Genomic DNA, 24,819 nt, shown 5'->3' on the forward strand with positions numbered 1-24,819 from the left:
TTCCATATTTTCCTTATTTATTCCTGGCCTGGTTTTGCTCCTTATGAAATCTGGACTCCATTACCGATTCTTTAGATTCCCTTTTTCACCAGTACTCCCAATTGCCTTAGGCCTTTCCACATACCTATAAACCTCCAAACCTCCTGAATCAATTCTACTACCCACTGCCTCCTATCCCTAACGTACAAGCCCTGCTGGAGAAAACTGCATGAACGCGTATACTGCCATCATTAAAATTCATGTTTTTAAATTTCGGTTGGGACTTTTGGACTTGTCTTTGGTCAGCTTCCTCTCCCATTCCTTGTGGAAGCTTTTCTGATCTTTCATCATTATCCTCATATCCCTTACTCTACCTTTCTTGGTTGCTACTGAGAAAGCTAAGTTCATGTGTCAGATGAGAATTCTCTTCAATTCCAACCCTAAACCAAACCACTAACTTTGCATATCACTCCCTGCTTTTGGCTCCCTAAACTACAGCACAGAACCAAGTCTAGGCTCCTTGAAATGACCACTTCCTCTCCCTCCCTCTATGTGGCAGCAGTTATACACCACTCTACCCACTGTGCCCTCAACACAACACTGCTTCATGTCACCGTGTCTTCTGTTCCCTTTATCATTCCGTTTTCCCCTCCAGCTAGACTTTTAAAAAAACCCTGCTAAGGAATTCTCTTTCATGACACTTCCCCTGACCCCACCCCCACAAAAAAACTCCCAGTTAAACACTTTTACCTTTCTACCTATTCTTGAATTTGTTTTTATTACTGCAAATTGTACACCGTATGGTAATTTTTCATGAAGGTAACCGAAAGAGTAAATTTGGTGTGAAATGACTGGTAGCAACAAGAACTGTAAGAACTGAGTGAGAAGTGAAATCACAGTGGGATGGTGAGAAAAGTTTTCATTCATTCAGCAAGTAATGAACATTAATTAAGGGTATAGTATGTATAGTAATGTTAGGAGCAGTGGGTGGACTGTAGGTTGGACACGTATGCGTATAAAACTGAGAAGATATCTGATTTAGATCTTAAAGAATGGCTGAAATATAGATTGACTAAAAGAAGGGTGAAGGAGAGGATATCAAGGAGACACAAATGCATATATAATTGGCTGATATAAGCTGTTCAGACCCAGCTATAATGAAAGGATTAGGAAGAGTAGTATTAAAAGACAAAATTGAAAGCTTAATCATAGAATTTTGGAGTTAGAAAGGGCCTTAAGAATCATTTAGGTGAGGCTAGGTACAGTGACTTACACCTGTAATCCCAGCACTTTAGGTGGCCGAGGAAGGAGGATTGCTTGAGGCCAGGAATTTGAGACCAGCCTGGGCAACATAGCAAGACCACATCTCTACAAAAATAGAAAATTTAGCATGTTCCTGTGGCACATACCTGTAGCCCCAGCTACTTGGGAGGCTGAGGAGAGAGGATCACTTGAGCCCAGGTATTCAAGGCTGCAGTGAGCTATGATCGTGCCACTGCACTCAAGCCTATCTAGCCTGGGCAACAGAGTAAGACTCTGTCTGTAAAAAGAATAATCAGCATCATCATCTAGATGACCCATCCTCCTAATGATGAATAACATTCCTGACAAAAGGGTGAGGTCATTCAACTGTTAGTAGTACTGAGGTAGCCTACTCACTATTGTACTCTCCTAAATGTTCTAACTTACTTGTTTTAATATTATCTGAACAGAAACATACCTTCTTTAACATCTCCCCACTGGTCCTAGTTCTCTCCTCAGCTGCACCCAGCATAAGTCTATTCTCTCTTTATGGGACAATTTTTCAAATATCTTTCATTAGTTGATATGTGACTTTGAACAAATTATTTTTTAAGGATCAACTTTCTCATGTCTAAAAGAGCGGTATGACAGAGGCTAATTATCCTGATATCTGTCCTCTCCTCCCTTTATTCTAATTGAGTGTTTTGCTAGGCATATAGGCACCCAGCAAAGACTACATTTCTCAACCTTGGGGCTGGATGTGGCATGGTGCTGATGTTCTGGTCAATGGACTGTGAGCACAAGCGACCTCCCCTTCCCCTCTCCTCCTTCCCGGTGGCTGGAATTTGGATGTGGGGTAAGCCAAGTTAGCCCCTGTGGATGACAACAATACCCTGAGAGCAACAAGACAAAAAGAGTTCAGGCCCCTCACAACTGGACAGAGCACAGCTACCACACTAGCTTGGACTTCATATGAAAAAGAAGTAAACTTCTATCTTGGTTAAGCCACTTGTTACTTTTTAAAAATACCTTGTTATAGTACCTGACATTCATCCTAAACCAAAAACAGGTGACAATGGTTTTCTACTTCTATTAAAGGGGTTTTGTAAGAATCAAATCAAATTAGGAATGTAAAATATACATACATACAAGTCAATTTTTTAGTATTTGAAGACCATTATCTTCTCTCAAGACTAACCCCAGTCCTCTGCTATTAGCATAACTCAAGATTCTTAAGAATCCCAATACCTTCCTTGGACTTCCATTTGATAACCCTCAAAGGCATATACCTCAAACTGAACATAATTTTTCATAAGCTGTGTAGATAAAACAGGATATACTTTCCCTATATATTTAATTTAGTGATCTCTGTATATGTGTCATCTTTAGCAAAACTACAACAGATCTTTTCTCCAAATATTTGCTTTCTTTCAATATTTACAAAATGCCTGCTATGTAAGGCTCAGTGACACAATGGTGAATATTAACTTACTGGTGTAAAATGGCATTAATACTATTTTTATAAGATATGACTATCCAATAATGTGACTAAATTTTGTGAACTTGGTTGTACAAAGCCACATCTTGAAAAAAAAAAGTAGAATGAGTACCATTTTCTTTTCTTTTTTCTTTTTTTTTGAGACAGAGTCCTGCTCCATCACTCAGGCTGGAGTGCACTGATGCAATCATGGCTCACTGCAGCGTCAATCTCACAAGCTCAAGCGATTCTCCCACCTCATTCTCCCTGAGTAGCTGGGAACACAGGTGCATGCCACGACACCCAGCTAATTTTTAAATTTTCTTCAAAGACAGGGTCTCACTACGTTGCCCAGGCTGTTCTTGAATTTCTGGGCTCAAGTCACCCTCCTGCTTCAGTCTTCCAAAGTGCTGGGATGACAGGCATGAGCCCATAAAAATGCCCAGCTGCACTTTACTGACCTTTCATATACAACTGCCTCAAATCTAAAGGGGCCAGGTCTTGTAACCTGTTTAATGATGTCACATATTGGAACCAGTTTTCTGAAACTGACATTCAGAAAAAGTTATAGTATATCTATATATTTATCTACCACTTTCATAAAACATAAAAATGAGAAAGCATACAACACAAAGCCTGAAAGGCAGTAGAATTTAGTGATTAACAGTGGTCCTTGGAGCTAGAATGCCTCCTAGCTCTACCACTTACTAGCTGAGTAACTTTCAGCATCTCTTTGTGCTTCTGTTCCCCCAGGTATAAAATGAGAGTAATAGCAGCAATAATAATGGCAAGGGTACTAATAATGATAATGACGTAATAATAGCACCTTCCTCACAGGAATATCTTGACGATTAAATGTAAAGGCTTAGAAAAGTTCCTGATGCACTGGGAAAGTGCTCAAATAAATGTCAGTTGCTATTATTCCTGGTATTTTAATAATGTGAATTGATGACTCCATTTCTGGTCAGGGTATAAGGAATTTTTTTAATTAAAATTTTTAAATTTTAATTACTTATCTGTATTAAAATACAGTTGACAAAAATTGTATATACTCACTGTGTACTGTGTAATGTTTTGATATGTGTATATATTGTGAAATTTTTAAATCAAGCCAATTAATATATCCATCAACTCACACACTTATTTTTTTGCTGTTGGAGAACACTTATTATCTATTCTCTTAGCAATTTTCAAGTATAACACATTGTTATTAACTATAGTTAGCAGTTTGTACAACGGATCTGAACACATCCATCCCATCTGTGCCCTATGACCAATAGTTCCCCATCTCTCTGTTCCCTCACCCACTATGAGTTCACCTTTTTTATATCCCACATATATGTGAGATGATGCAGTATTTGTCTTTCTGTGCCTGGCTTATTTCACTTTAAAAAAAAAGCCCTCCAGGTTCATCCATGTTGTCATAAATGACATGATTTCCTTTTTTTTTTTTTAAAGGCTGAATAATTTCCATTGTATATACCACATGTTCTTCATCCATCCATCTGTTTACAGACACTCAGGCTGTTTCAATAACTTGGCTATTGTAAATAGTGCTGCAAAGACAATGAGAGCACAGAATTCTCTTCAACATACTGATTTCAATTCCTTCAAATGTATACCTAGGAGAGGGGTCGCTGGATCTAGGGTATAAAGAATTCTGTGCCATATGGTCAGATAGTACCTTCTACTGCTAGTAGCTTTTGATAATTTGCTGCTTGTTAGTGATTACTGATCTTAAAAAATCAATTTAATGCACTGAAGAGCAAGTTGAAAATATATATCAAAACCCTTAAAAATCTGCATGCCCTGTGACTCTATAATTCCATTTCTAAGTGTTAATCCTAAATAAATAATAATGGATGTATACCAAACTTGGTTATAAGGATGTTTATTGTAGTTTATTTATAAAACTATTAATAAAAAAGGAAAGGAGAAAGACTTTAAAAGTGACTTGGTTCAATAAATGATGGAAATTCATACAATAGAATAATATGCATCTATTAAAATAATTTTGTAATTGAATATTTAATGATATGAAAAGATATATGAAGTAAAAAACCATACTAAGTATAGTATAATCTCATTTTGGCTTAAAAAGGATATGTGATAGTCGTGTGGGGGAGTGTGGGTATACATGTATGTATACGGATCAATAAAGGCTCATTTCTATACTAAAATATTTATAATAGTGATTATCCCTGGGTGGTTCATTTATGGGCAATTTTGTTCCTTTCTTTTGCCTTTCTATTTTCTAAAATTTCCACATGAATCTGTATCACTTTTCAATAAGAAATGTTTACTAAAAGAAATACACAATGTGCAGTGAACTAAAATCTTGAAAACAGAAGGATGTACTCTGGCCAAAAGAATGAAATTCTTTCCGCTTGTTTACAAAGTAAAAGGTCCAGTACACAGATGTGCTCATCAGCTTCCCGGACACTCCCCAAATTCACATGTGTTTCTGCCACAGCCTCATGTGAAACTTAGAAACCTATTTGGCTATCAGCACAAAAAAAGATGAACAAAATAAGGCAAACTAGGGAATTCTAAAAGATATAGGAAAAATGTCTTCCAATTATTCCTTTAAGTAGGCCAGAATCAAACCTGCCCTGACAGTTTTAATAAACCTCAAAAGTGATTTAAATGCTTTTGCAGAGGAAGTACTGTGAAAATATTTAAATAAAATAATATTGTCCTTTTGAAACATCTTCAGAAATATAGTCATGTACTGCATGAGGACATTTTGGTCAACAACAGACCAAATATACAATGTGGGCAGAGCAACAGGCTATACGACATAGCCTAAGCACGTAGTAGACTATACCATCTAGGTTTGTGTAAGTACACTCTATGACTTTTGCACAATGATGAAATCGCCTAAGGATGCGCTCCTCAGAACAGATCCTCATTGTTAAGGGATACATGACTATATTTTATTAGGCAACAATTTAGCCTCAGTTGAATAGACCACTATAATTGTACAATGTATTTTCCAAATATTTTATTAACTATGGCATGTAAAAATCTGACAATTTACCCTGATAATTTTAATAACATTTATCACAAATAATTACCTTTTAGTCTTTATATTTTCTAACCTCTTCATTGAAAACAATACTGAGAAAACTGGATTCTAAAATTAATTTTCACTAATGATCTTTATTTTTATTTATTTATTTTTGAGATAGGGTCTTACTCTGTTGCCCAGGCTGGAGTGCAGTGGCGGTGATCTCGGCTCACTGCAACCTCTACCTCCCGGGTTCAAGTGATCCTCCTACCTCAGCCTCCTGAGTAGCTGGCACTACAGGTGCCCACCACCACATCTAGCTAATTTTTTGGTATTTTTTTGTAGAAATGGGGTTTTGCCATGTTGCCCAGGCTGGTCTCAAACTCCTAAGCTCAACGAATCTGCCTGCCTCAGCCTCCCAAAGTGCTGGGATTTACAGGCATGAGCCACTATGCCTGGCCTTTTTTCAGTAATAATCTTTAAAAGGGTAAAAACAATGTAAGGAAATTCTAAATAAGTTTAGTAAGCAGTCCTATATGGCTCCAATAGACAACATCTAAGAAATCTACATACCGTAATAAATGCCTCCAACTACTCATCAGGCTCACTGTCACCTCAAATGTAGAGTGCTAAGCATGCAACTTAACCCACCATATCTTCCACCACCATATGCAATATTCCCCTTAAACAAAACAAATTATTTTCCTGACTTCTTTACTTCTGTCGTGGCATCAAGGCATCTGTCATAACATTATCATTTATCAGTCACTTATATGAGACAACTCCGAGTTCAGGTTCTCATTAGCTCCTGCTTGGGTTATTTTAATAGCTTCCTAATTTGTCTCCCTATCTCTAATTTCCCCCCCACCCAACCTTGAATACAAATAGCATCAGCCTATCAGCCAGGTTAAACACCACTTTAATCACACAAGTCAGTTCAAGAATCTTGGGTTTAATTTTACCCTATGAGCAGTAGAAAGCAACTCTCATTTGTAGAAAGAGAGTAGAAAGAAACTCTTTACGATGGTATTCAAAGTGTTTCTCTAATCTGATCTTCTTCTGTTTAACGTGAAGGCTCTGCAATCAGGCTGATCTATCATCAACTCCTATTAATGACTTGCTCAAGCTGTCCTCCCACCCTCACTTTGTCAATGCAAATTCATCCTCCCAGCGTGCTCCACTGAAATGCCAATGTGGTTGTCAGTAACCATTACAGTTGTAAATAAACCCTTTTGCTTTAGAATTTCAACAACACTCATATATTGTCTGATCCATTGATTGGGCACTAAGTCACACTGTCTTCTACTGTCAAGCAATTATACAGCTATGATCTAATTTCATTAGAATTAATTCCCTTGTGGATCCTTATATTTGTTGTACTTCTCACAATCCCAGATGGAGAGCTATTAATAGAAACCTGGTAAATGCTCAACTAATATTTGGTGAACAATAAATGATCTGCATGTTTAGTTGTTGTACAAAGCCAAATATATTAATATATATATATCAAATGCATATGACCTATATATATTTGGGTCTCTCTATTTATATCTATATCTATATATGTAATTTTCTGTGTGCCTCTAAGGCTTTTCTGTAGCAAGATGAGTATTATTTTATACAGGTTCATCCATCGGGGAGTCTCCAAGACTAATTCTGAATATGGTGATTCATTAGGACTCACAGGACTCAGCATACAGTCCTACTCATGGCTAAGATTTACTACAATGTAAAGATACAAAGTCGAATCATCACACACTTAATTTCCCTAGCATTAAATTGTGATGTGCTGTCTAACAGGGAAACTCATAAGAGACTCAACGCCCAAAATTCGTATTAGGGCCGGTCATGCAGGCTGCCTAGCAAGAACCAAAATTCCAGACGGAATTTAGCATAAATCACTCTGTATAGTCTAGGCACCGTGAGTCACTCTTATCACTTAGGTAAAGTTTTATATCATGTATGGAACCATTTACCATTCAAGCTCCCAGATGCCAGCCAAGGGCCAGCCATGTACATAGGCCTTTCTAAGAATAGCAGTCTTGAGCCTGCTATGTTACCTCTTTTCTATGTAATTCATTTCATATTTTTACAGGAGAAATGTTACAGTGTTAACTATACCTGACTTTTAAGGGGCACATAGAGCAATTTTTTAAAAGTTAAAATCTAGCGTTCAATTAAAGATGCACTGCCTTGACTGGCACCCGCTAATTAAAAGTTCTGTGATTTTGAAATAATTCACTTCCTTTAGATATTTCAGATTTTCTTTCTTTCTTCTTTCTTTTCTTTCTTTCTTTCCTTCCTTCCTTCCTTCGTTCCTTCCCTTCCCTTCCTTCCTTCCTTCCTTCCTTCCTTCCTTCCTTCCTTCCTTCCTTCCTTTCTTTCTTGTAAAATGAGGCCTCCTTCTCAAACCAACAATTTTGTTGTTGTTAGGATAAAGGAATCAAATATAACATCTAAAGCAATTGGGCCTTCTTGGAGAAGTTCCTGGTCTCCTCTTTAAATGCCAACTGGATGCTAAAGCACTGTTTAGGTGTTTTGGGCACATCGTCTCACTAAATCCTCACACCACCACATGTCAGCGATGGTTTCTATTTCACATACAGAAGTTTTGGGACTCTAAGTAACCCATCCAGGTTTACCACAGTGGAACTGGGGTTTAAGCTTAGACCCACCACATTCCAAACCCTTGTTCTTAGCTTTACAGCAACTATCTCTACCTAATGTCAAAGGCACAGGCTCCTTATTATGAGTCATTTCCCTCACACTATATGGCTTTGTGGTTTGGCTATACAGAGCACTATTCCTAATCTTACTTAAAATCAAACTGATCAAAGTCAGATTTTAGTTGGAAGAAAAAGGGGTGAGTTTAACCCAAGATACTCAACTTTCTCATTTCTAAGTCTTGCGGAGTATACTTTTTGCTCATTAAAGTCATTAGGAAGCTCCCTATTCAGAAACTTTCATATATGGCACACGATTTACTCCTTTATCTGGCACCACCCTGTTTGAAGTTACACAGACCTGATCAGAATCTTGGCATCGCACTTACCAGCTGAGGGGACCTTAGGAAAGTGAGTTATGCTTTCTGAGCCTCAGTTTATTTATCTACAAAATGGGACCCCTACCTTATAGACTTGCTGTGAGAATTAAATAAGATAATATATTTAGAAGCCAACATATATTGGCTGAATAAATGACTGCCTACAACAAAAGAATAACTGACTTGTGGGAAGTAAGTCAAATCAACATAACTGAGGTAGGAAGGAAGCCCCGTAGACAAATGCCCTGACCACCAGGTGTCACCACTGGCCCAGGAGCGCCAGTCTAACTGCCTGACATCGGGGGTGGGACCCTGCAGAAAAACAGTCTAGGCCTCAGGGTAAGACTGTCACCTGCACCAACAGGACCTCCACGAATTGGCTTAGGCTTTTTCACAACTAAAGGACGGTCCAATATTTTTTTTTTGCACCAAAATAGGTTACATTCTTCTCTAACAGGTGTTTAAAATACTTAGCTGAATATCCACTGACGTGTCACCACAGTTTAATTTTAAAAACTGTCTTCAGCAAACTATTAATTTCATATATCCTTTGGTTTAGCCAACTAGGCATTTTCTGGCTTCCATAGCCTTCAATATGGCCCAGAAGACAAGTTTCTGGCCCCAATTCCACAATCCAGTGACATTATTTCCTTTACATTATAAACGGGATGACTGAATTTTTTTTAAGTAGAATATTTTAGGGCAAAATAAAGTCTAAGACCAGTATATATGGGCAAAATAAACATTAGCTTTTAACCCTTCTTGATCTCAGGAACTCAAAAGTTCATTAAAAAAATTGTTTTCTCTCTATATACATATTTAAAGAAAGCACCTTAGGGTACATCTGTCAACCTGTGAGTAGCTCTGAAATTACTCAAGAAACACTGCCACACCTATTATTAATGCCACACCTATTATTTAATAGCTTCATTCTGTAACCTGCTAATGCCTCTCTCTGGGAGTGCCCAGGGGCTCGAGCATTTTAAAATGAGGGCTGGGCCTGGGCAACCCGTCTGGCTCTAAGCTCTCCACAAGGAGATCCACTAGTGGCCGCTTCAAGACTAATTCATCCAGCATTAGCGTCTAACTGGAGACGCCGCTCTCTGATGAGGCACAGACCGTTGTCTCGTCTGCCAGGAGCACTTGACTCAAGTCAAGCCCGGCCAGGCCTACCCCAGTCTCAGACTGGGTGGCCAAGTCCCCGTGTAATCTACAAGGGAGAAAGAATTGTGCTAAGCTTAGGTTTCTGTTCAGAGCTGGGCTCTCGGAACTCCAGCAGTTTGTGTTATTTTTGTTTTTAACAGCTCAAGTTCTACTTTGCATTTCACAAATATGGACATGTCTTAAGAGAAACCAGAAGCATCCTCTCCCTCCGGCCATTGCTCCCATTTCTAGAGGATTTGGGAGGGAAGAGCAGATACCAGGCACCATCTGGAGTCAGGAGCGCAGGAGCCAAGGCCAGCTGAGAAGAACCCATTTGCAAAGCACTTTGCAGATCAGTAAATTCGACTGATTTCAGAGCGGTCCCTAGGGAAAGGCGAGCAAATGGGCCAAGGAGAGATGCTGCCTATCCAACAAGCCCTGGCCAAGCAGACCCGGGCGAGGAGGCGCGGGAGGCGAGTTACCTGGAGGACTCGGCGGTGAAGCTGCCGCCGTCCAGCAGCCGCATCTTGCAGAAGAGGACCCCATTGACGAAGGGCACTGAGGAGAGCTCCTCGAGCTCGAAGTCCACCTTAAACTTAAACTTCTTCTTCTTCATCATCGTGAGAGCCAGGCGCCTGCAAGCTGGGCGCACGGCCGGGCGCCGCCGCCTCAGCTTGGCCGAGCCCTGGATCCGCCCAGCCCCATGGCCAAGGCCGCGAGCTGCGCGCGGGGGCGCGCCGGGGGCGCCGCAGGCCGGCCGCGGCCGGGGCCGCTGCGCCGCCTCTCGCCGGCAGCCTGGGCCGGAGCGCGGCGGCAGCTGCGGGCGCGGACCCCGACCGCCCCGCGGGGAGCGGTCGTACTGCAGCTCGCCCGGAGAGGTGAGCGTCCTTTCGGTGCGCAGCTCGCCGCCGCCTTCGCCGCCGCTGCCTCCCGTCTGGGAGTCGGGAGAGGCGAGACTCGAGGAACCGCCGCCTCAGCGCCTCGGGGTCGGGGCGCCCCAGCGGCCGCGGCCTGCAGCGCACGGCCGGGCGGAAGCGGGAGGACGGGCGGGGACTTTGTGGGCGGGCGCCGGCTTGGCCGCGGACTCTAACCCGCGACGGCAGTTAGCACGTCACGCCTTTCTGGGGTTAAAAAAAGACAAACCCGACAGAGAAAGCTTCCTTCTACCGCTTCCTCTCCGGCTTTCTTTTGAGTTTTTGCACCGCCTCCTTTCTCCCCCACCCCTCCAGTAGTTTCTTTCCTTTGGGGTTGAGAGCCATGGGTTAATAGAGGCAATTAAAATCTCAGCGTTGTTTTGGTCAAATTGAAATCCTAAAACTAAAATTTCCTTTTGGTACTCCAAATTCACGAGCTTTCAAATATAAAAGGAAGATAAGGTAAGAAAAGGGAAAATGATGTATTGAGGGCCTATCAAGTGCCCAGGCACCGTACTGCTGCAGGCGCTTTCTTTCGGGTATAGCTTAGCTAGTTCCTGTCACCCAGGACAAAAGATAAAAGAGCAAAGAAGTACTTAAAATAATACCATCCCTTTAAAAATTTGTCTGTCTATACTGAGAACTGAAATGCTTAAAATCAAATTCTGCAGGGAACCTGGCGTGGTGTCGCGCGCCTGTAGTCCCAGCTACTCGGGAGGCTGAGGAGGGAGGTTAGCCTGAGCCGGGGAAGCAGAGCTTGCAGTCATCTGATATCACACCACTGCACTGTAGCTTGGGCAGCAGAACAAGACCCGGTCTTAAACACAAAACAAAATCATCAGGGCAGGCTTAAAAACACACACACACACACACCCCCCCAAAAACCTCCTTAGATGAATAACAATTACCTGCCTTCTATAATCATGCATATATTGTTACAATGAATGTTATAAAGTTGGTTATGTGATGTTCATGTTTTTAAACTGAATTATTGTCATTTTCGTTAAGATTCTGTCACAGTAATCTCTGAAAGGGTTTAACTGAAAAGATTTTCTTTCTCAGTTTACTCATTTACTCATTCATTCATATAAAAAATTTAAAAAATTGCCTAAAATGTCAATCATTGGCTAGACCCAATAACCAAAAGCCAGTAACTGCCCTCAAGAATTTTACAATCTAGTGAGGAAGATATGTTTAGATAGATCATTAAAAAAACAAAACATAGCACCAAGTTATGTAGCACTCAGAGAAACAATTAATTGAAATTAATCAGTTTTTTGAATTTCAAAGGATGAAAATGATTTGGGACAAAGTGGGGTAAGGTGTTCCAGGAGAAAGAAATAAAAAAATAAAGACTCAGAGGCAAAAAGACTCAGAGGCAGGTTCAGGGGTGGGGATTTGGTAATGGATAAAGCTTCTTACCCTGCAGGACAGGGGGCAAAGACAGTGAGATGCATTAGGGGACTTTGAGGTTTGTCATTTAGAGCGCTGGATGAATGTTAATTTCATTGACTGAACATTGAAAGCAGGAGGAGGGCAGGTTGGGAATGGAAGATAATGAGTCTTTATGGGATTTGCTTGCAGTACATGTAGAGAGAGAGAGGCAGCCTTAGCTCATAAAAATGCATTGGGAATTGAAAATACACATTTGGAAATTGAGGTAATCACTGATAGCTGAAGCCCAAAAGGTAGATAAGGATGAGTTCCTCTGAAGAATATTTAAAGGGTAGACAAAGAGGAGGTCGTGAAGGTGCCTAAGAACAAGCAGTCAAGAGAAAAAGGAGATGAAGAAAGAGATGGCCTGGAAGCCCAGAGAGTTTTAATCATGTAACATTCGTAGTTACAAAGTTCCGTTGTGTGCCAGGCACTATGCTGGGTGCTAGAGATGCAAATGAATAAGACATAGGGGCTTATAAAGGAATGGAGAAAAACAGAGATATGCAAACAGATCAACTGAAGTGTGTGCGTGTGTGTGTGTGTGTGTGTGAGAGAGAGAGACAGAGTGAGAGAGAGAGAGAGTGCGAGCGGGCGATCCGTGATCCATGCAGGATAGAGGATCATTTCAAGAGAGTGCTGCAGAGCAGTCCCAGAGGATTTGGACTGAAAAGAAGCTACTGAATTGAAGGTCTAGGAGGTCACTGGTAATCTTGGCAAGAGAAGTCATCATAAAAGATAGTGACAAAGTGAGATGAAAAGTGACAAAGTAAGTGAAAAGATGATAGTGAAAAGTACGATAGTGACAAAGTAAGGTGGGTAAATAAAATTATATTTTATTAATATTTTCTGACTTTTTTGTCAGTGAATGAAAAGAGAGAGAGAGAATGGTGACCAGAGGAGGACAGTTCAAGCTTTTTCAATAACATTCAGAAACTATCCAATATTTATTGAGTGTCTATTAGGTGCCAAGCACCTTAATAGGTCCTTTGGATCTGAGATGCAGTCCCTGTCTTAGATCTCATGGTCTACTGGAGGACACAGAGAAGTAAGCAGGCAGTTGCAGTACAATGTAACACTGAGTGCTCTCTGTGTGTGATGGTGAATGGAGGCTGCTATGGGAGACTATAAAAGCATCTAACAGGGATAAGTAGTAGGTTTATGGAATGCTTTCTGGGGTAATTGAAGCCTAAATTCAGGCCTTTGAGCTGAGGCCTGAATAATGAGCATGGGTGGGGAGCAGTTTCCAGGAAGGAGGTAGTGCCTGTGCAGAGGCTCAGAGGAAAGGAGACCATGTTGCAGAGGGAACTGAAATTAGTTCTGTCTGGCTGCAACTTAGAGTCGGGTACAGTGACAGGGGTTAACAAAGAGCCATTGAAGTTTTAAAGCAGAGGAATGATATATTCAGATTTGCATTTTATAAAACTCTTCTACTTTATAAAATGGAAGATAGGAGACAGTCTGTTACTCTTTTTTAGACTCATGGTTTATTATTAAACATCTGATAGGACTCATAGGCAAGACAGGAAACAGATATCATGTTCAATGTGTTTAAATGACGAAAGTTTAATGAAAGGACTCTTCACAGAGTTGACAGGGTAAGGGACCCACAGTCTGGTGAGAAGTTGAAAGGAAGAAGGGTACATATCCTGATTTCTCTCACCTCCTACTTTCTGATCTCTTGATGGTGCCTCCCATGATCCAAAAACCAACCAAGGCCAGAGGGTAGAGGGGCCTGGAACATGCTGTTCATAGAGGACAGACTCCTGGGGCACAAAGTAGGGCACCGAAAGGTAGAGAATGGATGGAGGTAAGGGGACGGAAAGCCACCAGCACACAAATGATACAGGCAGGGTTCACTGTAGGAAGCTGAAACCACTCTGGATATTTAAAAAACAAACAAACAAACAAAAAACAAAGGGCTTTCATCCAAGCAATTCACTGCTTCTGAAATCTGTGGAAGGGCTGGAGGATTTGAGGTCAGCAGGCTGTTGAATTCAAAGTCACATGCTTTGTGGTGAACATTACTAGTATTCACTAGTATCTGGTCCTCCTTGACTTCTGAGCATATGGGAGTTTACAGTTCCCAGTTCCCTTGCAGTTAGGTGGGGGCCTTGTGATGAGTTCTAGCCAATACAACGCAAGAAGTAACATGTCACTTCCAGGATGAGACAGTAAAAGCCTTTGGGCAGTTCTCTAGACTACCTCTTCCCTGCCGCAATAGTTATAGAGGAGACCTTGGGTTAAGATGTAGCAACCACAAGATTGAAGCAGCCCAAATCTCTTAAGTCAGCACATGGAGAGCAACTGCCCACACCTGCAGGAAACATTTTGTCTGTGAGAAAGAAACTTTTATTATATTAAGCCACTGAGATTTTGGGGGATGCTTGTGACTACAGCATAAGGCTAGTTTATTCTGACTAACATACACTGTAGCTGGGATGGGAAGCTGACACTAGAACACTGCTACTGCTGCTGCCAGCACCAATGGCTCTCACACCCGTTAAGACTATCAGGAGTCTGAATGCCACAGACATGTCATCACATCTTGCTTGCAAGTGACATAGCAGCAAGAAGAGAGCCTCCATTTCACTTGCACCTGTGTTTTCATATGGACTTTTATTTGACAGGACTTATTTGCACCCAAAAATTGAGTGTCAAGGGAGTCTGAGAAATGTAATTTTCAGCTTTCCAACTTCTTCAGACAGGATGGTGGAATGAATGTTGAGGCAGCAGGTCTAAGTATCTACTCCAGTACTTACAATGCAAGTTTCTCAAAGGCAGGGGTGGTTTGCTGATCATCTTTGTATCTTTTCTAAATAGCTCAGTACCTAGTGGGTATTCAATACATGTTTCTTGAAATGATCTGAATTTATAGGCCTATCCTAAGTGTTTTAACTCTCAGGTAAAACAGTAGAGTGAATAGACTGCTTGCTGCCAGAGGTGTGACAGTTCTTATAGGCTTATTCAATTCCCTTGAAAAGCATTTACTACCCCTTAAAATTTCGTACACTCCCCCTTTACCTATCACCTACAAAAAGGATATTTAAGTCTCAACCCTCTGGTCTTTCTTTGAGTCTCATATTTGCAGGACTACTCTGTCCATGTGCACTAATAAATTTGTATGCCTTTTCTCCTATTAATCTGTCTATTGTCAGTCATTTCAGCAAAGCTTCAGAAGGCAGAAGCGAAGCTTTCCCATCAACCTTATACCTACGATAATTTGTAAAGAAAGTAAGATACCTATAAAACCCTTAGTTCTATAAGAGGTTGAAAAATGGAATGTTAGTAGGTTATATTTGTTGACTGCTTTCAGTAAGATATTGGAAACATAAGATGAACTCATTCAATAATTAGGAGGTTTGTAAGCATAAATTAAAAGGAATATAGACAGTACAGAAATTTGGAGCCTCAAGGGATTGGAAAAACTAACTGCTCTATACCTCAAAGAATAGGAAATAAGATTGAAAAAGGCCTTAAGCAACAAGGACCCATTAAGACTCAGCCATGAAACAAAGGTTATATTTAGGGTGTGGTCTTCACATTTAAGTCTGATGGTCTCGAAGAAGCCTCTTTAAATTGAAAGGAAGAGAGGCATGGAGTGAAGAAGCAAAGAAATAATCAGGATTGAGAATTATCTCTAGGAAACCTTAGTGTTGCTGGCATATGGAACTGACTGGAAGCAGAAAGATCAAAGACATTTCAGTTTTTGAGGTACTGTTTTGCTAAAGAAATCGTGAGCTGGCATTAAAAGTTGTACTCTCCTCAAGAAAGTCACGTTCCTCAACACTCATTTTAAATGTGGGCTTAGAGGGGAAATTTCCAGAGGGCAGAGCCAGGGACCACAGAGGACAACAGATAAGCAGATTCCTCACAGAGAATGGAAACAGGATCTAACTGAGAAACAGCTCCCACTGCCAACTCAGAGCCATCACAATGCCTCCCTGCAAAATTTCATTTTTGTGATGGGCCAGGGTCCCACTTTTCCCCCTTTCCTACCTGGAAGTATTTACTATATTTGTTATATCACTATATATTGGATGTGAGTGAGGGAAGATATTTTATCAGTTCATAGGCCACAGCTCTAATTGAAATGTTAAACTGGACAATTCTTTGCAGTGGAGCTGTCCTGTGTATTGTACAAGGTTTAGCAGTTTCCCTGGCCCATACCCATTAGTTGCCAGTATCATCCCCCTCACTCCCAGTTGTGTCGATCAAAAATATCTTCAGACATTGCCTAATATCTCCTGGAGGACAAAATCATTCTTAGTTGAGAATAACTGGGTCACAGGACATTGTGGAAATTATATTCAGATCTGACGGAGAATTCTGTGCATTACGTGGAAATCCTGCACTTTGAACTTGAAGCAGTGACTGGGTGGATTTTAGGTTATCTCATTTGGTGACGATAATGAGTGTATTGTTTATTTGGGAAGAAGACTGAAATGGCTTTTTTTGGTGACCAAATGGATGGACTATGGCATAGATTACTAGGTCATCACCAAACCTGTTTTCTTGAGTACACAGTTCCACTATCTTTTCCAGTCTCCCTTGTAATTAGGTGCTGCTGCAAGACTGAGTTCCAGCCAGTAGAATGTGTGCAACTTCCAGGCCTGGCCCATAAAAACCTCTTGCATGTGACCCTTTCATTCTTCTCCCATCTGATATCTGGGTGTTGACGTCAAGGATGATGCTGGACGCCAGATGTGGAAGATGGAGAAGCTTCCACCTGCTTGGGTCCCTACTGGCAATTTATAACCAGGAAATCGGTCTGTGGGGTAAGTGAGAAATTAGCATTTAATTTGCTGTGTGTGATTTTAAACATTACTATTTTAAAAGATTGTGGAAAAATACATGTGACATAAAATTGACCGTGTTAACCATTTTTAAGTGCACAGTTCTGTGGCATTAAGTATAGTCACACTGTTGTGCAACCATCACCACCATCCTTCTCCAGAACTGTTTTCATCTTGCAAAACTGAGATTCTGTACCCATTTAACAATAACTCCCCATTCCCTGGAAACCACTCTTTTACCTTGAGTCTCTATGAATGGAATCACACAATATTTGTCCTTCTGTAACTGGCTTATTCACTTAAACATTTAATCTTTTAAACCACTGAAATTTGGGATGTGTTTGTTGTAACAGCTAGAATTACATACTGTGTGCCTAGAAAAGAGTAGATCCTCAAAAAAATGTTTACTGAGTAAGTGAACATTCAAATATTGTTAATTTGATACGTATGTTTAGGACATTACATTGTATTTAATTTATAAATTTATATTGTTTTATAATGATATAAAAGTTACAAGATGTTTAATTTTATGTGTAATATACATTTAGGTAACATTATAATTACAATAATTTAAATCAACATCAGGAGTCCATGACTTTTACATCATTTATTTTGGGAAAACTGCTATATTGGGTTGTTTAAAAATGCATGTATTCTAAGAAAATTGAATCAAGTACTTGCTTTAATTTTCCATTGCCTAAAACCAAACTTGACTAGAGTTGTTGAGGATTGATTATCAGAGAAGGAGCTTGAATAATTACATTCTCAGCCAAGCAAAAAGTTTTTTAGTTTACATCAAAGGAAATATGACAGTTAAAAAAAAAAACAGCAGCAACAACAACAAAAACTTCTCTCTTTGTCCTGTGGTTGAATAGGGATGCTATTGATACCTAAGTACTGACATTTTATCATCTTGATTACTAGTCTGTCTGACAGGAGAATAAAGGCTTTCAAGGAAAGAACCAGATACTTTCTGAGGCACCTCCTTTAATTCTAAAACTTGATCTCTTTCACAACTAGTTCTTTTTCATCTAATTTTCAAATTTCTATGGAAAGATGGCAAATTGCCTTTGTAATTCTTAAAAGTAACACAAGATTATATACTTTTCTATCAGAAACCACAATATTTATTCAATAACTTCTTTCCAGTCAAGACATATCTAGAGTGGATCAAAAAGTGTTCTTTGAGCAATTGTAATGTCCCTAAGAACCCTAGTCTGATAGCATGCAGGTGATCTCAACTCCGATTTTGTGCCCCCTTCCTTGCCTCCTTCACATTCTAATGTTAGGATAGCTATGGGGATGATCACTTCCTGACCTCATATAATTATTCCTGTCCCACCAGGCAGAACTGGATTTCTCTTTCTGGGAAATACTAAATACTAATTTTATAAACACACACATTTATGGAAGTTGTAGAAAATAAGGCTCTTTCTCTAAGAAAGAGCATTTTAGAAAATACTGATGCTTTCTAAAACAGTTGCGAAAATCTTTTAAGAATTTAAACCAAACCCACCTTAAATTCCAAATCTGGAAAATCTTAGTAATTTGTTGATTTACTTTGCTTATATAACCTGTACATATGTGTATGTGGAAATGGTTGGGAGGTGTGTGTTTTTTTCCAGTTAGTCTGGTTCCCATCTCCTTAGGGGTGCACTATATCATGTTTTCTGTCATTGTACTTTTTTCTTTTTTAAAACCAATTTTCTTGCAGTTCTTTGGTATGCACTCACATATCTGGTGATGTTGTATTGAAATACGGCCTTTGTTTTCAATTTTAAAAAATCCCCTTTGTTTTTTGAAAAAAGTAATCTGTTGATTTGGATCCAAATAATTTTCAAAAATTAATAAACCAAAGAGGAATGCTTTTAAAAAACCCAAGCAGAAAGCACGTTCAACCAGAGCCTACGCTATGCATTTTCTAAGTAAATTGTCACAAGACCAGAATACTATAATATTTTATTTAGCTAGATACCTGGAAAGTATTTTCAAAGTTAGCATTATTTTTTTCTTTTTATACCAGAGGTACAGAAGTTCCAGCTACATTTTATGCCTGTTATGTATATTTTTATCAAATATGCAAATTGATCAAGTAAAATACAAAAATAAAATTGCTTCTATGATAATCATAAGACAAAGACGACGTTTTCCCTAGTATCATACCATAAGCTCATATGGAGCTTTAAGTTAAGGCTACATACAGTTAGAATTCTGAAATCAATCAGAGGTATGACTCAACAACAGTGGATATTGATCTAGGAGTTCCCAGTTTTAATCTTAGTTCTGCTTCTGATGGTTTAATTTTGAGCAATTGACAACTTCCCTGAGCTCATTCTGTTCTGCAAAGTGAGGGAAATAGTCTAGATCAACACTGTCCATTAGAACTTTCTGCAATAATGGAATATTCTCTGCTCTGTCCAATATGGTAGTCACTAGCCACATGTAGTGACTGAACACTTGAAATGCAATAGGTGTGACTAAATAACTGAATTTAAAATTTTGTTTAATTCTAATTAATTTAAATAGCCACATGTGGCTAATGGCTATATTGGATAGCAGAGGTCTAGACTCACACTCATTCACTCACTTAGCAAGCATTCAAGTGCCTACAATCTACCAAGCAAGCATCTGGCTAGGTGGGGAAGGACGTCACAACATCTTTGTCTTGAAGGAGTTAACTTGAAGAAAACTAAGTACTTGCTGGTACCTGTGCTTCAATAAGCATATGCAAAAAGCTCTGTGTACTCATAGAGGAGAGAGCAATAACCAGAAGGTATATCATCTCTAAGGTCCTCTCCAGCTCTAAAATTAAATAACTATAGATATATATGTATCTATATATCTACAGATCTATATCTATATATGTATATCTATATATATAAGATAGATACATATTTAGATAGATTTAAATGGATATATATTCATAAACATCTATGAATATACCTCTGCTATCCAATATTCTAATATATAAATATATTTAAATATATACATATATGAATATATAAATGTAAGTATATATTAAAATGTATAGAGATAGATATATATACATATCTATGTGTATCTATATCTATGTATTGATGGTATGTATTTTTGATAGCATCTATCCTAACAAAATATACATAGATGATACATAGTGTACATAGGCTATCTATCTGTAGTATTTAATATATACTTTCATATATATTCATAGGTATGTTATATTCTAACCTATTCTATATATTAAAATATTGTATAGCAGGAGGTATATCCATATGGTATTTATGAAGTATATTCATAAATAGTCTTGAACTCTGTTATATATTAAAGGATACAGGAGGTACATACATCCAGTATACTATTGTCTGAGATATATATAAATATATAAATTTATACATTCAAATATATATTTTAACATTTATATGTATTTATGAATCTCTATGTACCTGATATCCATCATATCTATCTATCTATCTATCTATCTATCTATCTATCTATCTATTTTTAAAATTAGAGAAGGAGGTCTCACTATATTGCCCAGGCTGGTCTTGAACTTGGGGCTTCAAGTGATTCTCCTGCCTCAGCCTCCCAAAGTGCTGGGATTAGAGGCATGAACCACTGTGACTGGCCAGCTCTAAAATTATATGAATTAAACTCAACAAAAATTTACTGAGCACCTGTTTTTGTGCAGCTGTTTATCAGCTCAATGTATTGGTGCAGGATTATCACTCAGAGGGTAGTAGCTACACTCCTATCAGCACTCTTGTTGATTTATTGATTGATTCATTTAATATTTGGTGAGTGTTTATGTACCAAGCACTTCACTAGGCACACATGAAAAAAAATGAATTTTATGATGATTTCCAAGGTTCATAGTGAAACATCAACTTTAACTCTATTTTTCAGGAAATGAATTACCAGATTCTGGGTTCACTTTGGCCATATTTAAAATTGATGATGTTTCAAATGTTATTTCAACTTTCTAGAGCCAAATCATCAGCATTTCCTAGTATTAGTAATAAATAAAGTGAAAATGAAAGAATTGGGTGTATTTGGTCATTAAAAACTATGCACATGCTTTACAATAGAATATATTGATTAAAGTAAATACTCTGAGATCTTTCTTGGAAAAGATTCTTTTATACTGTTACCTAGGTATAAATATTTATTCCTTTTCAATGTACTTGTTTTTTGCTGATGTCTAGCTACAGTATCAAGTACAGTAGTTTTCTATGTGTTAGATCATGTCTTCTTTTACATAAAACTGATGCGATGTTGTCTCTTGTTTGTTGGATATACACATATTTATTTCTTCAACTATTATTTATTTAGTTGACCAGCATGCAAATATTGCTGTGCTATTTTGCACTATCAGAGTGCTATTCAGTTAGAGAATACAAAAGCAAATAAGAGTTGGATTGTCTTCTTAAGGAGTTGGTAAAGAAAATAAGAAACAGAAGAAAGTTCAGAAAGAGGCATTTTCAAAATGTCCTCCAGAGTACTTTGAAGGTGGAAGCAGTTACTTCCAAATGAGACATTAAGAAAAGGCTTTGCAGGGGATGTGGCACTGAGCTAGACCTTGAGCCTTGAAGGAAGTGTAGAATCTGCAACAGCAGAGAAGGAAGGAAAGGCCATTTCCGAAGCAGGAAAGCACGAAATTAGGGAGGAGAAGAATGTGAGTTAAAACAAAGGAAAAAATAGCTGTGAAAAAGTAGAGGAAAATCTGATTTTAAACATAGTTTGTGGCTAGATCCTGCTTTTAAATGCTAGGCTGGGGAGTCTAGACTTTATGTAAGGCGTTTGCGCAAGGGGATGAAAAATCAGAGTTGTTCATTAGGAAAACTAATCTGGCAGAAGTATTTAAGTTATGTTGGGGTAGGGAGAGGCTAAATGCAGGGACCAGTTATTAGGCTAGTTATTACAGCCGTGCAGATGATAGGTTGCTATGAGGCCCTGAATTAGGATACTACCAGGAGATTAGAGAGGAGGGGGCTCACGAGGGGTTATTGTAAAAGTAGAATCAATAAGACCTGGCAACTTATGGCATATAGTGACAGAATAAGGAAAAGAAGAAGTAAAATGTCTCCAATATTGTACATCTTCATAAAAGAGGAGGAAGAGAAACAGATTTAGATTGATGTAGAAAATATACTCTGTAAGGAAGAAAAATATTTTACATTCTGGTTGAATATGTATATATATATTCAACTAACTTTAACTGATGCTAGTGATGAAAATGTGAAGTGCACTGGAGATATCTTGAATTTTTGCACTGTGATAGTAATCTGAGTAGCTGGGTTACTTATATTCAACGTTGTGTCTTTTATTATTTAAGTATATTTATGTTCTCTGATGAGTTGGATAAATCCCTCTTGTAACCTTAACCTGACCTTGGTTTAGCCAAGTGTCCGAGGTATATAGATTTTCTTACTGCATTCAAGATATTTCAACAAGGAGATTCTTAAAATAGCACAAAAGATCTTTATCTTTAACAACAAAAAGTTTCCATCCATGGATGGCCTTGATTTAAGCTTTTAGCTTATACGCTTTTTGAACACTTAAATTGAAGAGCTGTCTAGATTAAATCTGATGTGGTTAATATATTTAAAACAAATAGCCTGCAGACAATTACCGTCATAAAATGAAATATAATTTCTCAATTGGAAAGCATAATTTTTATTCAAACTTTCTAAGAAGGAACATTCAGGTTACAGCAGAATTGGTTAAAACAATTTTTTTAAGGGTTTAACAATTGTTTTACTGGAGCATTTTCTCCAATAGGTGGATAGAGAAGATTTGTTATTACCAGTGAGTCCATAAAAGACATAATGTCTCAAGCAGTACTTTACTCCACATCTATGGTTTTCATTTTCAATCTAAAAGAATTACAGTAGGAATATGCAGTAGGCCTATTTAGTATGATAATTATAATGCCATATTTAACTTTACTAATTTTTAACTCTCCTTTATATCTTAAGAGCCGTCTTTCTAAAAGGCCATATATATATATGTACACTTTTAAGTTCTAGGGTGCATGTGCACAACTGCACAACATGCAGGTTTGTTACATAGGTATACATGTGCCCTGTTGGTTTGCTGCACCCATTAACTCATCATTTACATTAGGTATTTCTTCTAATGCTATCCCTCCCCCAGTCCCCCACCCTATGACAGGCCCCGGTGTGTGATGTTCCCCGCCCTGTGTCCAAGTATTCTCATTGTTCAATTTCCACCTATGAATGAGAACATGCGGTGTTTGGTTTTCTGTCCTTGTGATAGTTTGTTCAGAATGATGGTTTCCAGCTTCATCCATGTCCCTGCAAAGCACATGAACTCATCCTTTTTTATGGCTGTATAGTATTCCATGGTGTATATGTGCCACATTTTCTTAATCCAGTCTATCATTGATGGACATTTGGGTTGGTTCAAAGTCTTTGCTATTGTGAGTAGTGCTGCAATAAACATACACGTACATGTGTCTTTATAGTCACATGATTTATAATCCTTTGGGTATATACCCAGTAATGGGATGGCTGGGTCAAGTGGTATTTCTAGTTCTAGATCCTTGAGGAATCACCACACTGTCTTCCACAATGGTTGAACTAGTTTACATTCCAACCAACAGTGTAAAAGCATTCCTATTTCTCCACATCCTCTCCAGCATCTGTTGTTTCCTGGCTTTTTGATGATCGCCATTCTAACTGGTGTGAGATGGTATCTCATTGTGGTTTTGATTTGCGTTTCTCTGATGACCAGTGATGATGAGCATTTTTTCACGTGTCTGTTGGCTGCATAAATGTCTTCTTTAGAGAAGTGTCTGTTCATATCCTTCACCCACTTTTTGAGGGGGTTGTTTTTTTTCTTGTAAATTTGTTTAAGTTCTTTGTAGATTCTGGATATTAGCCCTTTGTTAGATGGGTAGATTGCAAAAATGTTCTCCCATTCTGTAGGTTGCCTATTCACTCTGATGGTCATTTCTTTTGCTGTGCAGAAGCTCTTTAGTTTAATTAGATCCCATTTGTCTATTTTGGCTTTTGTTGCCGTTGCATTTGGTGTTTTTGTTTTTTTTTTTTTAGAATAACAAAAAATATTTTACTAAAACATAAGATTTACAGAAGTTTCCAGACAAGCCATACAAAATGGTCACAAGCTTTTTTTGAAGGGGGGAATCTACACTTGACAGCAATGTTATTAGTGAGGGCTGTGATGTTTGTTTAATGTTCCCATTTTGGTTCAAACAATCAAGCTTGTCCATCTACAGCGTCTAAATAAAGTTAGACTTGGCTAGAGAGCATATTCTAAAGACCTGGTTAGCTGCTTTTAACCAATGCAATTAGATCACCAAAAAAAGGGGGGAAAGGAGCCCATAAAATTAAAAATAAAACTACCTCCCCCCTCAAAAAAAATAAAATAAAATAAAAACACCCACACCCCTGCAGCTAACCTGACAACTACCTTCATTCACAGTGCTTTATACTTAAACCAGGATGGGGGAAATGAATAAAAGCAGGGAGGGGCCACTGCTTTTAAACGTTTCACAACAATCCAGATGATACTTCTAGCCTCTGCTCATGCTTTATGACAGTGAATCAGGACAAGACATAGATTTGCTAATGTGCATTTAATCACCAAAGGACTGAAGATGTCTGGGCTTTTTTATTCTGTAATGTTTCTAAGACTGTGTCCATTAAATGCAAACAAAAAGGAGGAAGTCTTGGCAGAACAGGAGAAGTGATGCACACTTGATGATCGGATCAATTTAAATATTATTCATGGCATATAGCCTAGTCCATGCTCTAGCTGTA

The 24,819-nt window shown here is 38.6% G+C and overlaps 1 protein-coding gene and 1 long non-coding RNA gene across 2 annotated transcripts in view; one reads left to right on the forward strand and one right to left on the reverse strand.

Annotated features, from left to right (window-relative positions):
- EEIG2 (EEIG family member 2) overlaps positions 1 to 10,855 on the reverse strand; it is a 76,378-nt gene extending 65,523 nt beyond the window's left edge. Inside the window, exon 1 of the mRNA XM_017857465.1 lies at positions 10,377 to 10,855. Coding sequence (XP_017712954.1) covers positions 10,377 to 10,513 — 137 coding nt within the window. The 5' untranslated portion in view covers positions 10,514 to 10,855. The remainder of the gene's footprint in view (positions 1 to 10,376) is intronic.
- A 261-nt stretch (positions 10,856 to 11,116) lies between these two features.
- Positions 11,117 to 24,819, forward strand: part of LOC108518813 (uncharacterized) — a 25,979-nt gene continuing 12,276 nt past the window's right edge. Inside the window, exons 1-2 of the long non-coding RNA XR_001882473.1 lie at positions 11,117 to 11,270; positions 16,788 to 17,020. This is a non-coding gene — a long non-coding RNA (uncharacterized LOC108518813). The remainder of the gene's footprint in view (positions 11,271 to 16,787; positions 17,021 to 24,819) is intronic.

The sequence above is a fragment of the Rhinopithecus bieti genome, unplaced genomic scaffold (genome assembly GCF_001698545.2).
Source record: "Rhinopithecus bieti isolate Rb0 unplaced genomic scaffold, ASM169854v2 scaffold_46482, whole genome shotgun sequence".
Classification (NCBI taxonomy): domain Eukaryota; kingdom Metazoa; phylum Chordata; class Mammalia; order Primates; family Cercopithecidae; genus Rhinopithecus; species Rhinopithecus bieti.